At 45.1% G+C, this 16,603-nt stretch overlaps 1 protein-coding gene across 1 annotated transcript in view; it reads left to right on the forward strand.

The window, feature by feature from the left end:
• Positions 1 to 16,603, forward strand: part of stx1a (syntaxin 1A (brain)) — a gene marked incomplete at both ends in the record, with an annotated part of 51,005 nt that overhangs the window by 32,397 nt on the left and 2,005 nt on the right. The window contains 4 exons of the mRNA XM_079514050.1: positions 115 to 223; positions 13,503 to 13,576; positions 13,697 to 13,831; positions 16,207 to 16,317. Of these exons, the coding sequence (XP_079370176.1) occupies positions 115 to 223; positions 13,503 to 13,576; positions 13,697 to 13,831; positions 16,207 to 16,317 (429 nt within the window). The remainder of the gene's footprint in view (positions 1 to 114; positions 224 to 13,502; positions 13,577 to 13,696; positions 13,832 to 16,206; positions 16,318 to 16,603) is intronic.

The raw sequence follows: 16,603 nt of genomic DNA on the forward strand, positions 1-16,603 counted from the left end.
TTAGCTGCCGTACACACTTTATACTAAGTCTTCTCATGTCTTTTCTTTCTGATAATGGCCGACCTGTACTGTATAGCAATGTACTTAAGTGCAGAGTTTTGTTGCCCCCTCCAGCACGCCACGCTGTCCCGCAAGTTTGTAGAGGTGATGTCAGAGTACAACACCACCCAGTCCGACTACAGGGAGCGCTGCAAGGGACGCATACAGAGGCAGTTGGAGATCAGTGAGTAGACCTGGAGTGATGTGTTTCTTTTCTCTTTCTCTCTTTGTTGCAGAAACATGATTTTTAGTCAGGTGCAACCTGGCTATACTGTCGATGTTGAGGCTAGTGAGGACCTAGTGGACACTTTTTCATGATTGGCTGCCTCTAGCACCTCTAAGCCAATGGGAGATAAAACCCATAGTCTGAATGCTGCAACGTGAATACTCCTTAAACAACCCAGAGGGGGCAGTGCTAGTCAGATGTTTGTCACTGCTGGAGTGAGGACTTTTAAAGCACTCCTAAGAAATGTAATGTTTACGTTTATGCAAAGGCTGGATGTATCGACAACAAACAGTATCATTGTGGTGCTCTCAAGCCCCTCAGTGAGCTGTTCACGCTATACACCAAGATTAAGGGTGCACTAGGGTGCACTTTGTAAAAAATAGAAAAAGAAGCATAACATATGTACTGCATTTTTCCCTGTCCATACCCCTCTTCTATGCTTAATAAAAAACTGGGTGAAAAACTGTGCACTAGCTAAAATGCCTGTGTGTTCTGTGTGTGTGTGTGTGTGTGTGTGTGTGTGTGTGTGTGTGTGTGTGTGTATCCATGCAGGCATTCATTTGTACTGTATGTATGAGCCTGTGTATGCCGGTGGTGGCTCAGGGGTATAGAGTGGCTGGATGGCAACCACAAGGTTGCCAGTTCGAACCCGGGCTCCCCCAGAGTTAGTGTCGAAGTGTCCTTGAGCAAGACACTGAACCCCTAATTGCTCCTGATGTGCAGGTTGGTACCTTGCATGGTTTCCTCCGGCATCGGTGTATGAATGTGTGTGAATGGGTGAATGTAATGCACAATCTATGTAAAGCGCCTTGGATAAAGACGCTATATAAATGCACCGTTTGCACCAGCTCTGAGCCACACTGTTTCTCTCATTCTTGCCACACTGCATGATTAATAGGATTTGTCAGGTATTCTCTTCTATCCTCAGGTTCCTGGACTCGGCACTCTGCTACCCTGGAGCTACCTAACTAGCTAGCTGGCTGAGTGGCGGACAGGTTGCATACTAGTGTCAGCTGTCCCTGGCAGGCATTGGGACAGTCAGCTCATACTGTAAATGCAAACACACAGTGAAGGCAGTATCTCCCAGTTTAGAAGAGGTTTTTGGTACCTTCAACAGAAGCCTATCTTGAGATCTGGTACCATAACTTGAGGTATTGGGTTCTAGCAGCTTTGTCAAATACAGGGGTAGTTTGCCAAGTAGTTCTTTGTAAGTGAACAGGGTAGTGATGTATCTTTTCTTCAGGGTTCTGTGGAGATTTTACTAAGTTGCTGTTGAAATGAATATGGAGATCCAAGCAGGCACATAATCCTTCTTTCCATTTATTGGTCAGCAATCAGTTACAGACAGGTTTACAGATATCATCGTTCATATTGAGGCCTTCGTCCCAGGCAGAATGCCTAGTCCCCCCTTGTATCTCTCTCTGCTGTCTCTCACTCACTCTCCTACACTTACTGATTCCCTGCATGTCTTTATACATTTCTAGCATGTGGGTGTCACCGTGTGTGTGTGTGTGTGTGTGTGTGTGTGTGTGTGTGTGTGTGTGTGTGTGTGTGTTGACCCTCAAGGCTCAGTCAACAAGTCACCACAGGGTCAGCAATCAGTCACCACAGGGGTCTTTCTGTTGCAAACATTCTTTGGGTGGTAAAAGTCACTGCGTCTACAAACTGCTATCCTAAAGTGTCCCTAGGCAGGATGGGCTCACAGCTGTTGCTCATTGGGACTCAATGTGACCTCCTATAAGCCAAAGTGTTATGTGTACAATTATGACATAGTTTGAGAGGCATAAGCTATCAAAATATACATCAGACCCCCCTTCTGGGGAATTAAATATTCCCCAGACATAATTCATATTTTATAAATGACCAAAATTATTTTTCCAAAAAAATGCAGAAGGAGAACCATGCTCCCCTCCATCCCGGTGGAGAACCAGTTGGCGTGGGCCCGTGGGCCGTAGCCGCAGAATAGCGTTCAATCCGACACCTCCTGTAGCGAACACAGGTCTGTGAAAGTCACCTGCTGTTGATTTCCGACGGTAGAAGCTGAGTTAGGAGCTCCTCTGTCGCTGTTCTGTTGTAGTGTTGTCACAGCTGCCTGCAGACACACCCCCCTGGACTCTCTGCCCTCGGGATGACCTCCTGTTGGCGCTGTTCAGATGTCACCGTTGACATCCTCTAGACCTGGTGGTCTCTCCGTGATCCTTTTGGTGTAGAACTGTAGACGGAATCCCTGATCCATGATTTCCCTCTCCTTCACACCTATTAAAAAGGAGAAATGCAGGCTCCCTCTACAGAAGTCTCTTCACAAATATCCCCAATAATTTCTTAGGATATTTGATGACACTACAAGCTACTGGTCACTAAGATGACTTCTCTGGCATTAATCTCATTCTCTTTGCTAATCTCCCTTGTTCTGGCATGGCAAAGGAATGCAAATAACCATGGTGTTGAGAGATTACAATGAGACTATTAAATGAGAGCCATAAATAGTGTCGCTGAACTAACTAAATTCACTGATGTCAAGTCACCAAACGTATTGATGGACAGGTGATTTGAGCTGAGGGGCTGGCTTGCTTTAACCCTGAAAGGTTCAACCGTGGGTCTAGTTCCCCCGGTTAAAACTTCCACTCCTAGAGATATGGGTCAACTCCCCCTCCGCAATGCTACCAGCTAGTCTTGTGCTCAGAACACAGGGTTACGAATTCCTGTGATCACCGTTATGTAGTAAGGCTGTCAGCCGTCGCCTTCATCACCCCACACACAAACAGACACTTTTGACTAAAACCAATACTTAAAATTCACACCATAATACCCCCTTACAAATGTAGTCCTTAATTGCGATCTACTTGTTGACATCAGACTCCAAAAGCAGACTTCACATCGTGTTCATGTCATTGCATGCCACTGGTCAATCAGTCATTCTTCACTCCTTAGAGCAAATTTCTTCAAACACTGTCCCATCTGTTTCTCTAAATAGCACCCCCAATAAATAGCTGCAGCTACAGTGGGTCTTTTAAAACAGACAGTGATAGGAGATAAGGACGAGGACAGGAGGTCCACAGGAGGTCCCTAAAGCCCTCTCCCCTTTATCTGAAACTAAACAAGGTATTCATTCTAGGGTGAGAAGGGATTTTAGCTCTCTCCCCCTCTTTCCCTAAAAGCACATTCCGTCAGAGCATGCTAAAATTGTCATTGCAATTCCTCACACGTAGCTCTGTATGTATTTACTCATTTAACTATCACTTTTAGAATGGCTCCTACTAGCAATATTTCCCCGGACATAGCTAGAACCTTTTTGAAGTAAGTCTAGTATGAAGTACATTCAATCATTCATTCACTCACACATACATTATTCTCAATCAATTCTCGTGATTTCATTCACACCACAAACACTCTCAGGCTTGTGTGACCTTCTCATTGAAACCCCTGGCTGGTGTCTACCCCAAACTCAAGCTTCATATGGCCTGGCAAACATACTGTACGTTTCTCCTGACACTCAAGGTGTACCAAACCATATCCACCACCAAAATAAAAAAATAATAGTAGACTCGTCTACCATCGCTATGCCTTTTTCAATGAGAAGATTCCATGCCTGCACACACTCTCACACAGAGTTGATTCAAAATACTACCACAGTGCAGTAGTATTATTTTCCAACCCTTCAAACAGAACACACTCACCTAACACAATCAGGACAATCTCACACACACATTTCAATAGAGAGGGGCGTGTCAAGTCAACTGTCAAAAGAAGAGCATGGCGGAGCCATGACACTTCTCCTTTAGCTGTCCTTCTCATCCATGAGGTCTGGTCAACTTGACTTCCCTCAAAGTTTCCCAATGTGGTTTCTGATCACACTGTCCAGAAAAATGACCATATATCCCACATTTATGGCAAACACCTCTCATCCTCCAGCTTTCCGGGCTGTGACGTGTCTGTGGCTGTACTGCCCCCTGATAGGGTCGCACAGGTGGCTGACATCCCCATTGTTGCCATCTCTGCTGTGGCGGGTTCTCCCACTGCGGCCTCTCCCACTGCGGCCTCTGTTGTGGCCCCACGAAACCAGGTGTCTCTCGTACTCTCCATGGCAGAAGTGGTTGTGGAGGTTCCCACTGCTGTGGCAGCGAACTGTTTGGCAAAATAGCCGTGCAACAACGCTGCAAGTGCGTCACATCGCCACATCTATAACAGCCTGTGTAATAACGTGATCCACTCGGCTTGGGATTATGTGGACGAAACTGTTCGGGCTGAGTCTTGTGCTGGTCAACCCTGGGTGCAGTGGGTGGGTCAGGAGCCGACTGGGGCTCAACCCCAGCTGTCACGACAGCCGCTTGTATGATCTGTTGTGCGCCCTCCAACTGGGTCTTGGTCAGCAGGCGAACCATCTCAGTGTGATTCTGTTCTTGTTCATCTGCCTCCTTGCGAGCAAGTCCAACCCAGTGTACAATGTGTTCCACATATTGTACGAGGGGTATTTTCACCAGGCCAACCTCTGTCTGCAGATTGGCCCTGACCTTCTCAGGAAGACCTTGTTCAATTTTTGAGTGGACAATAGACCGTTCCAACTCATTACGCTCAGGGTCCTTTCCTGTGGCATCCATCCATTCCTGGCACACGCGGGCGACATATTTACGTGGCGGTTCGGAGACCCCCAGCGGAGATATCGTAATCGTATCCGGATGCACGACAGTGGGGTACAAGTCTCTCAGCGCACGCCATAGTGCTCCTCTGCGACTCAAGAAAAGGTCTGCGTCTCCAGCCGTCGTGCCTGCGTACAGTCGAAGTCCCGCACGGTCAAGAATGTCATCTAGGCCGTCTATGTCAATCAGATTTGCCAGAAGTTGTTTTAAGTCACCCACAGTTAGCTCTGTCCCCGTCAAAAGGTCCTCAAACTTCAATATCCAGCGGTGCGCACCATCCCGCAAAAGGGGAAGTTGACGTACAATGTCAGTCATGTCGACGGACGCCCATGGCTTGTATTCCATATGTCTGCCCTTCCCCAGCACCGGGAGCATCCTGGGGCAGTTATCATCAATGTCAGGTGTGGGCCTCTTTGATCTGCATGGGCATTTGTTCAAGGCCCCCCTGGAGTCTTTCACACGTCTCCGGCTCGAACGTGTGCGAGTGCCGGAATGGCTCTCACAATCACTGCTGTCCTGTTCAAAATCCTCATCACTTTTGTTGACGTACTTCCTCTTACTGCCTGTCGTGACTCGGTAACACACGTTTCTCCGTGCGTCCAGCAGCTCTGTCACGGCAGTGTTTGCTCTCCAGCTCTTTCAACGCATCAGAATGGTCATTGTACAATCGAACCAAGTCTTTTTCTTGAGCAGCCAATCCAGCCAAACGCTCCGACAGGTACGTAGTAGCGGCTGAATCAATATTCTCCCGCTCAATATTCTCCCGAAAACTCTTCTCCGCCTCAGAAATCTGCCCATGAAGAACGGTGAGACTATCGCCAAGAGAGTTCAGCATCATGACAGCGTCCCCCCTCACTTCCTCCTGTGACAGGTTGCTGCCGCTGTCACAAACAGAAATGGCTGTCCTTCTGTAGATGTCATCACCTCCATGTAAACTGTGTCTGTGTGCAGCCTTGTCACTGAGATCACCGATCAACTGTTTCTCCCTCACTGAAAGTTCATTCAACTGCGTCTCAATCATACGCAGAAAATGTCTGTGTGCCCTTGTCGACACAGTCAATTCACTGATCAAGTCCTCTTTCAGGCAACGTACCCGTTCCAGCTCCCTCTTAACAGAGCGCTGAGTGTCACTGTCATCTGGCCGTTGCTTGGATGTCCTCATGTCTCCGCTGTCATGAACTTTCACCTCAGCCTTTGCTGAGAGCACGTTGCTGTGGTCCACAATGTCAATGCACTGCTGCTTCTGGGCCGGTAGTACTGACTCACTGACATTGGGGCCTTCTGTACAGAACATATCTAATACTGATAATTCAGTCTTGCGTTTGAGTTTTCGCTCCTTCGTTTTCTGATCTGCTCTGTATCCATGCACCAGAACCCTTATGGTGTTAATGACTTCTCCATCAAAAGTACCCTCCAGGGGCCAGGGTCTGTCAATGTCTGGCCAACGCTGGTTAAATTTCTTTGAAATCTTCAAAATATCTTGCATAAAACTGAATATTTCTTTTGGACAATGTCCACTGGGATTATTCCTGCGTCCATCATATCTACTAAATAGTAAATAATCTACTAGACACTAAACTTACACAGTCACACTGTGACACACTCATGCTGTGTCACCTCTCACTCAGTCACAGACATGCATACTCATTTGCATACTGTCCCCACAGAATGAGTAGTCAATGAACTTACTCCAAGGAAAACATGCAATACTTTCTCTCTCACCATTCACACAGGAAAGTGTAAAATAAAGAAATGAGAAAACTACTGACAGTGACAAAGAAATGTAGAAATAATAACACCCTAAAATCCCTTCTCACCCTAGAATGAATAATAACACCCAAGCCCAAAGCATAAAATCCTCCCCCGCTCTGTCGCAAAGACAAAGAAAGGCCTCCCCAGCATGTGTATGTGTGAGTCCCCCGAAAGAGAAACACACAGGCACATACACGCAGATAAAGCACATACACGCACAACCATACCACATAAGCTACACTACCATTTAACTCTTAAACTCTGTCAACTCCCTAACAGAAGCAGACTCCAAGAACCTAATTACTAACCTAACCAATAACCTGCCTAACACAGCGTCCAGATGTACACTATGGCCCTAACACGTACGCTTAACACAAGAATTACAAACCTATTCCATCATCCTAACTTCAGCCCCGGGTTCCATCCAAAGTCACGTCAAAAGCAACAAAAATCCACAGATACGCAGGTCCGTCTCGCGTGGCGCAGAAAATCCCCAGACTCCTCACCAACAATCCTCCAACGTCTGGCGCCATTGTGATGTATCTTTTCTTCAGGGTTCTGTGGAGATTTTACTAAGTTGCTGTTGAAATGAATATGGAGATCCAAGCAGGCACATAATCCTTCTTTCCATTTATTGGTCAGCAATCAGTTACAGACAGGTTTACAGATATCATCGTTCATATTGAGGCCTTCGTCCCAGGCAGAATGCCTAGTCTCCCCTTGTATCTCTCTCTGCTGTCTCTCACTCACTCTCCTACACTTACTGATTCCCTGCATGTCTTTATACATTTCTAGCATGTGGGTGTCACCGTGTGTGTGTGTGTGTGTGTGTGTGTGTGTGTGTGTGTGTGTGTGTGTGTGTGTGTGTGTGTGTGTGTGTGTGTGTGTGTGTTGACCCTCAAGGCTCAGTCAACAAGTCACCACAGGGTCAGCAATCAGTCACCACAGGGGTCTTTCTGTTGCAAACATTCTTTGGGTGGTAAAAGTCACTGCGTCTACAAACTGCTATCCTAAAGTGTCCCTAGGCAGGATGGGCTCACAGCTGTTGCTCATTGGGACTCAATGTGACCTCCTATAAGCCAAAGTGTTATGTGTACAATTTAGGGCTGACCTCGATTAGTCAAATAGTCGACTAATCGATCGGAACGGGTCTCAGTCGACTGACAACCTCTCAGTCGGTGTTCACCAAAAAAAAAAAAAAAAAAACAGTCGGGACGATTTTTTTCTTTTGGGCCGGGTGGAAAACCCCTCCTCCATAATGGTATGCTCCCAGTCCCCGCACCGCAGCATCGGGGAACACTCTGGCAGCCAGAGTAAAGGCTGGGAGGGACCGAGCCGAGGGAGGCTACTGTACTGTAGCCTACATGTTGTTTATGCTCCGGAGTCCAGACCCATGCAGTTTAATAATATACAGTCACAACAGAATGCACACTGCTGTCTCGTGTCTCATCACAATCCCAATGCGCCACCCGTGAAGTCGGGGGGAAAATAAAAAACAGGCTGCTAGTGTTAGTGTAGGGTCGGGGATCGTTAGCTTAGCGCGTAGCTACTGATTCAACCCACTGATTGAACTTCATCTCCGCCTGTAATCTAGGTTATTTTTTTATTGACAACGTGAACGAACCCCGACACCAGCGCTGCAAAAATAGACAGATCTACAAGCTCTCAACGCGTAGCGAACGGCGCTGCAAAAACAGGCAGGACGCGATGCCTTGAGAGCTTGTGGATCAGCCTCCCCGACGGTGCGGGGAGGCAAGAGTTCTCCGGGGAGGAGGAGAAGTTACCAGGGCAGGCTACATGTTGCTGCGGCTAACAACACTGTCACCAGCCAGTGGTTGTGATGTTAGCTTGGCTTGCAGCTGTGCAGCTGCGCTGCAAAAATAGACGGATCTACAAGCTCTCAACGCGTAGCGAACGGCGCTGCAAAAACAGGCAGGACGCGGCGCCTTGAGAGCTTATCGCCCAACCTTAATGCAAATGTGTTTTTTTTTGGGGGGGGGGGTGCAGGGGGGTGTTCAGTCGACTATCAGTCGACTAACAGCAAATTTATTCATATCAATTTCGACTATACAAATCCTTAGTCGGGGACAGCCCTAGTACAATTATGACATAGTTTGAGAGGCATAAGCTATCAAAATATACATCAGTAGCATGTTGTTTCCTTCTAAGTGCCAGTGAAGACCATTCTACTGATGTGTAGGCTATAGCGTGCAGTGATGGGTTCTGTAACTTGCTCCTGTGATAAAGCGAAGTGCACTGTGATAGATTGCATCCAGGGGTACTCTTTCTATTTTCTTTAGAAAAGCATGATCTATTACGGTAGAGGAAGCCAATTTTAGGTTTAATTTTCTTTGATAGATTTGCTACGTGTGTTTTGAAAGAAAAATCCTCATCTAGCCAGATCCCTAGGTACTTGTAAAATGAGACCCGCTCAATTTGTGCCCCCCTCAGAGACAGTATGTTTTGGGAGAGCCAAAGGATGCATTTATCACACACTTCCCATGACCACTTTATGTGGTCTGTGTCGTCACTTTCTCCCTTGAGGGTCTCACTCGACTACGCTGTTGCATAACAATGGAGCTGAAATAATAAGGCTACTATAGTAGTGGCATAGCATGAATGATTTAATAGCCCATACACGCTATGGGGTAAAGTGAGTATTCTCAGTGTCATATTAGGTTGTCTCCGGGTTAAGGTCTCCATGGCAACAAATAAGAGCCTCCCTCTGCGCCTGTCTGAAGAAGCCAACAAGGATTTGTGTGTGTGTGTGTGTGTGTGTGTGTGTGTGTGTGTGTGTGTGTGTGTGTGTGTGTGTGTGTGTGTGTGTGTGTGTGTGTGTGTGTGTGTGTGTTTATATATAGTAAAAGCTGAAAGATCAGAGAAGGGCCGTGCCAGAGTAATCCCTAAATGCCCATTATTCTTTCCCCTCACCTGCATACGAGTGTTTGTGTTTATTACTGTTCATTGCTCAGGATGTGTGGAGTCTGAATAGCATTTCCCTTGTCTGTGTGTCGCTCCTTGCTCCTATCACATGCTCAAGTGTTAACTTAAAGGACCACTTCACCACTTTTCAAGCTATCTTCATATAATAGGTCCTCACTGATAATCATGAAAAAATGGCGCAATTGTCTTCTACTCGGTCTGTGTCTCATAGGAGGGCTGTGGGTAGTTCAGAAACCGTCTTCCAGTGACATCATCGATGGGGAATACAAGCTAATAGAAACTGCAGGCTTTCTAGTCCTGAAAAGTTGCAATGCGAAAATGGAAGCCATCGTTCTCACGATAATGAAAATCTAAACATTTTTGTAAAAGAAAATCTGCCTAATGATGATGTCACTGGAAGGCGGTTTCTGAACTGCCCACAGCCCTCCTATGAGACACAGACTGAGTAGAAAAAAATTATGCCATTTTATCATGATTATTAGTGAGGACCTATTATACGAAGATAGGTTGAAAAGTGGTGAAGTGGTCCTTTAACTCTGACCCTTATGGGTCCATTTGTGCCATTTTAGAAAAGAAAATCTGAATCTCTGGATTCTACTATGATTAGAAATCAGACTTAATGCATCTGTGTGTGATTTAAGCAATATTGAACGAGAGGGGGTGGTTTAATGTCATTAACGCACGCCTGCGATGCTGCAGGAACTCTTCCGAAAGGCAGCGCAGAAGCAGAAGTGCATTAATGACATTAATGCACCCTCTCGAGTGTAATATTGCAATTATACAACAGTTACCCTTAAAACGTGCACGCATCGGTGAATGCTGGGCGAGCACTGGTGCTTTGGCAGGGGGGTCAGATCAACATATGGAATGAATTCTGTACTGGCCATATATGGAGCGTGTCTTGAGTGTACAGGGTTTGATGTGGTCAGATCAACATATGGAATGTCAGAACAGGTCAGCTCCATATATGGAGATCTAAGGGTAGGGCGAGGTCGCGTGCACACATCCGCCTAGGTGACAGCAGACTGCTGGGCGAGCGGCGTTTTGGCATGGGGGGTCAGATCAACATATGGAATTAATTCTGTATTGGCCATATATGGAGCGTGTTTTGAGTGTACAGGGTTTGATGAGGTCAGATCAACATATGGAATGTCAGAACAGGTCAGCTCGATATGGAGATCTAAGGGTGGAAGCGGGGGCAGTGTCTTGAGTGTACAGGGTTTGATGAGGGACCAGTTAGGGCCGGGCCTTAATTTTCGGGCCTGATGAGAACTCTAGTGTGGCAGCGGGGGCAGTGTCTTGAGTGTACAGTGTTTGATGAGGGCCCAGGTAGAGCCAGGCCTTAATTTTCGGGCCTGTTGAGAACTCTAGTTTTCGCCGGCTGCCGGGCGCGGCTGCACTAATAACTTTGGGGCAGGCCCGTCTAGAGTTTAAATGCACAGGTATCAGTCAAAAGGGAGACATTGAAGAGGAAGGATGGATGAGGAAGGATCAACACTAAGGGTTTGAGGTTTGAGGTCATGTAGAGTTGCTGGCCAATATTGATGACATCAGGGATCTCCATATATGGGCATTCCCTGATGATGTCACGTGATGTCACCAACCAACTGACTAACTGACTGACTGACTGACTGACTGACTGACGGGAAATGCACGATTTCATAGTAAATGACAGTAGTAAACAACACAGATTTTAAAAGGTCAACTAAAAGCAAGAGTGAAGAGTTGTGCTTTAAAAATGTCTACTGTTACTACAGATTTCCTTGTCCTAGAGCAGTGGTTCCCAAACTGTGGTGCGTGCAGCCCTTGTGGTGCGCGGGCGCCTTCTAGGGGGTGCGCGACATGAAAAGGCTAATGGTGGTGCTATGGTTTTATTTTAAATATATTATCATATTATGCCAATATATGGCAAGTATATGCAGAATATAGCCTATGCTGCATATATGCCATATTCAGGTTCATATACGTGCATATATGTGGATAAATGTATGTCTCCATATAGCTTATGCAATTTATATTTCCATGTGAGAGGGTGCGTCAGCTATGTCAGGAAGTAACAGGGGGTGCACGGCCAAAAAGGTTTGGGAACCGCTGTCCTAGAGACTTAGTGGTGACGAGGACATGTCGATTATTCTCCCTTTAACCACTAAATCTTGATTTAAAAAATAGTGAAAACTAGAACTGCACTCTGTCGAGTGCCTACTTAGTAGTAGTAAATGGCCTACTAGTGCGCAAGCAGAGCGTGCAAGTACTGTAGACCGCTACAAACGTTCAAATCTCAGCCTTTCTGTGAAAGAACGTTTGCAATATTGAATTATTAGGTTTAGCTATTTGCTACGTACCTTGCTTTTGGAGGAAAAAAAGTAGTATTTTGAAGTATGGTAATGATTACTTATGCCTGTTATGGCAGTGGTGTCAGATTACATACATGTATACATAGGGGCATTACCTTTAGTCCACCCGACACTGAAACATCGATAACCAATTATACCCTGGCATTGGTACATATATTCATCACGTCATATGCTCATATGTCTATATATATGTATATGTCTATATGTATGAATATGTAATTTCTGAGTTGATTAGTGGTATAATGTGGTTACTCGCGTGGTTTGATGCGTATGTCCCTTTAATCCACCCGACACTGAAACATATCATTACGTCACCATCGTAAACCAATTATACCCTGGAATTGGTACATATCTTCATCACGTCATGGGACATATACGCTTCGTAGCATGACGGAAAACATACCTGCACGGTCTGCTTCCGTATGTCCCGTGCCAGCATATGACGTCATATCATATGCTGCTAAGGGACATTGGTACATATCTTCATCACGTCATGGGACATACGCTTCGTAGCATGACGGAAAACATACCTGCACGGTCTGCTTCCATATGTCCCGTGCCAGCATATGACGTCATATCATATGCTGCTAAGGGACATACGCATCGTAGCACCTGACTAATAACATTACTTGCACGCTCTGCTTGCGCGAGTAATAACAGGGCTACAAGCCCACAGATATTTGAGGGGTGCTAGCTCCTCCTATATATACAGCTTTTGTCCCCCCACACGTATCAATACCACTCTTCTCACTTGGTGCTTTGGATAGTGATGGATGGAGCAAAATGCAGGTGGAACCTGCTGAGCAGATGGATAGAGGGCAATGAGCATATCTCATCATCCTTTAATGAATCCCCAGATGGGCACAGAGGAGAGGAGGGTGGGGTTATTCACTGCATGTTATTAGAACTTGCTAATGTCCTCATTGTCCTCATAATCCCTGTAGCTAGGGGCACCTGTTGAATTCAGTGACATGGTGGACACTGCACTGCTCATTGCCTGCATGGGTCTTTAGCTAAGACGTCACATTAATCCTAGAACCCTATGATGCTTTTCTTTACAGCATAGCCGTAGGCCACCCAGCCCTCTGACCTTAAGTGATTTCACTTTTTTCACCTTTTTTATTTTTTTGTGATAATCCTCCCTACTATAGAGTGTGCTGACTATATAATTAGTTCCTCCCTATCCCCAGTAAACCGCAGGGGTCAAAAAACCCTAGTTTCGGCTTTGGTGGTGGGTGAGAAAGCCTACATTCAATCAGGATGTACTGTAGAGCGCGTGCATGCGCATATCTTTACCGGGGCTGACCGTGTTTTTTCTCCAAATCACCCAAATCACTGAATGCTCCTTTAATGACAATAATACACATACCTACTGTGTGTGTGTGTGTGTGTGTGTGTGTGTGTGTGTGTGTGTGTGTGTGTGTGTGTGTGCGTGCGTGCGTGCGTGCGTGCGTGCGTGCGTGCGTGCGTGCGTGCGTGCGTGCGTGCGTGCGTGCGTGCGTGCGTGCGTGCGTGCGTGCGTGCGTGCGTGCGTGCGTTTATACTCTTTAGCTGGGAGGAACACAACAAATGAGGAGCTGGAGAGTATGTTGGAGAGTGACAACCCAGCTATCTTCACATCAGGGGTGAGTAAGAAAACAAATGCACAGAGATTCACACATGCACATGATCTTACACTAGCTGTCTCTCATCTCTTTCATCTTCTCTCCCCCACCCATTTCTTTGAACCTCCTCAACCTTCTCAGATCATCATGGACAACATCAACCAACAAGCAATGGATGAGATTGAGACACGGCACAATGAGATCATCAAACTGGAGACCAGCATCAGAGAACTGCATGACATGTTCGTGGACATGGCCATGCTAGTGGAAAGCCAGGTGAGACCCAAGAGGTGGTGAGGCCAACCAGTGGCCATGTAGATTTGCACATACCTCTGCATTTAATCCATCCTATTAGGAGCAGTGGGAAAGTATTGAACAGTGCCCATGGAGCATTTGGGGTTCAGTGTCTTGCCAAAGGACACTGTCCTTGCTCGGGAGCTCAGGCTCAAACCAGGAACCTTCCGGTTCCTAAACGTCCGGTCTACCTCATCCTGAGCCATTATTGGTTCCAAAGCGTTATATAGGCCTACCAAAAGTCTGAAAGCCAGTATAGTAATCAAAACGGCCCATGGGAGATTAATTGGCAAACACATCGGTATCGGCCAATTCTAGTTGTTTTTAGATTAATCAGCATCGGTTCGATTAATCAATCAGACCGATTAATTAATCTGTCCGATTAATCGGTCTGTCTTTACAGATAAACAAGCCCAAAGTAACAGCTTGAACAGATCTAAAAGCTCACAATATTAAATATAAAGGTATTTAAATTAAATCTGACTTGCCTAAGCCTGCAGTGCAGATACCCTGTTACATGTATTTTTCAGAATGGACAGAATTATTATAATTTTTCAATACAGAATGAGATCATATCGGTTAACACAATTAATTATATTGGATATCGATATCGGCCAAAATGTCTCATCGGCACATCCCTATAATGCCCACACTTTTAAATGCATTCACAAAAGGTACTTATTATGATAAGATTTAATTTAAAAGTGTAGGCTACTCAAGAAAGGAGACAATTTTGTGACTAATGTATGCAAATTAATTCATTTAAATACTTGCAAATACCAACGGAGCACCAAGTTAGCTTGGCAGCACAGTGCATTTGAGATTTCTCTCTTTGCATGTGCTTGGAGACAATTTTGTGACTAATGTATGCAAATAAATTCATTTAAATACTTGCAAATACCAACGGAGCACCAAGTTAGCTTGGCAGCACAGTGCATTTCTCTCTTTGCATGTGCTTTGAGAATTCCAGTTTATTTTTTACTTGTTCAGATTTTACTGTGGTGCTGTGGTACTACATTTACGATCATCCAGATAGATGAAAAACACACCTTTAGTGATGATCAGACACATTTCTACAGTCTATGTGTGTGTTGCTGTATGGTAGGAGAGAGTAGAGACCAGTTGTTTTTCTTGTCAGTAATACTGGGTCTGAAATGAATCATGCAAAGGACACTGAAATAGAAGAGTGCATGTGAGAGAATAAATCAATAAGACTGAATATTAAATCTCACATATGAAGGGAATACCCTACTGTATGTGATGTAATGTATTGACTATGCACCAGTGGATTTCCCTTCATAATTATTAGTGTGGGAGTTGTATAATGTCTGCAGTGTTTATGTGTATATGGGGGTGCATACTGTATGTATTCATGTTATGCTTATGTGAGAACCTATACATTATGAATGTACATATAATTGTTTGAATTATTGATCAAACTAGCACACTTCCATGACTAACATTGAGTATTACATCAGCTTGGACTTTGCCTTTATTTACTATTTTTGTCTTCCTCAGCTGTGATCTTTGTCGTCCCATCCGATAACGTACAAACCAATTTATTTCTCTTGTCATCTTCCTCTGTGGTCATTTTCATCCTTTTTCTCTCCCATTTACCTGAATCTAAGTTGCGACCTCCTGCTACTGTGGCAAGGTAATTTCAGTGTGATTTTCTTTTTCTTTTTTTATTATCTACGTTAATAATATTGTGGCATGCATAGTGTTCCTTTTTTAATTTAATACTAATACACAGTACATAAAGTTCCTTAGAAGAGTATAGGTACGTAATATGGGACATAGTAGGTTTTTGTACAACAAGGTAAGTCCACATAATGAAACTCCACATATAGTCAGCATAAGGTAAAATACACATTAGATAAATCCATCAAGGTACATTTACATAAAGGAAATCATCTTCTTTTGGATTACTACTGACTCCGGCTTTGACTCTGGGAGTCTGGCATACTTGCACATACAGTATAGAGTCTAGACTAGTAGGATTTACTGACGAGAGACTTGTCTTGTCTTGTCTTATCTTATCTTATACTCTCTTCCTGCAGGGTGTGCTAGTGAACAACATTGAGCACAGTGTTCTGCAGGCCCAGGAGTATGTGGAGCAGGCCAAGGAGAGCTTTGCTAAGTGCAAAAAGACCGCCAAGTGCAGCAAACGGGTGAGACACAAGATGCACACAGTCTACGACTTAACTCTCACCACGTTTTTTTCTCTGCCTTTTCTCCCCTTCTTGCTGTCGCTTCTCTTTTCTTCTCTTTCTCTGCCCTGCCCACCCGTTGCTACCCCTGGTTCCTCCTACTCCCCATCACATGCTGCCACATCCTCCCTAATCAAACGCTTCTAGGGGGAGATGATAGACCGTATAGAGTACAATGTGGAACATTCTGTAGACTATGTGGAGAGAGCGGTGTCTGACACTAAGAAGGCTGTTAAATACAAGAATAAAGCATGGAGGGTGAGTCTTATCAAGCATGGCATTTGTACCACAGACAATGACTGTCGTTGCGATGTCTGCATGATCAGTAAGTGCTTATACTGTATATAGCATGCGTGTTTTGGTCTCATTTTGCATAATGCTGAGTGAGTTTATAAAGTATACACCAACAGTATTATCCAAAAACACAGTCAGTTATCAAATGGATCATTACCCTCATCATTTAACATAACAACCTCTAGCCACAAATTGTCAACAGATACAGTATAATTGGAGGGACAACTCTGCCACCTCCTGGTTCCCATCT

This window comes from Electrona antarctica (assembly GCF_951216825.1).
Source record: "Electrona antarctica genome assembly, chromosome: 11".
NCBI classification, from domain to species: domain Eukaryota; kingdom Metazoa; phylum Chordata; class Actinopteri; order Myctophiformes; family Myctophidae; genus Electrona; species Electrona antarctica.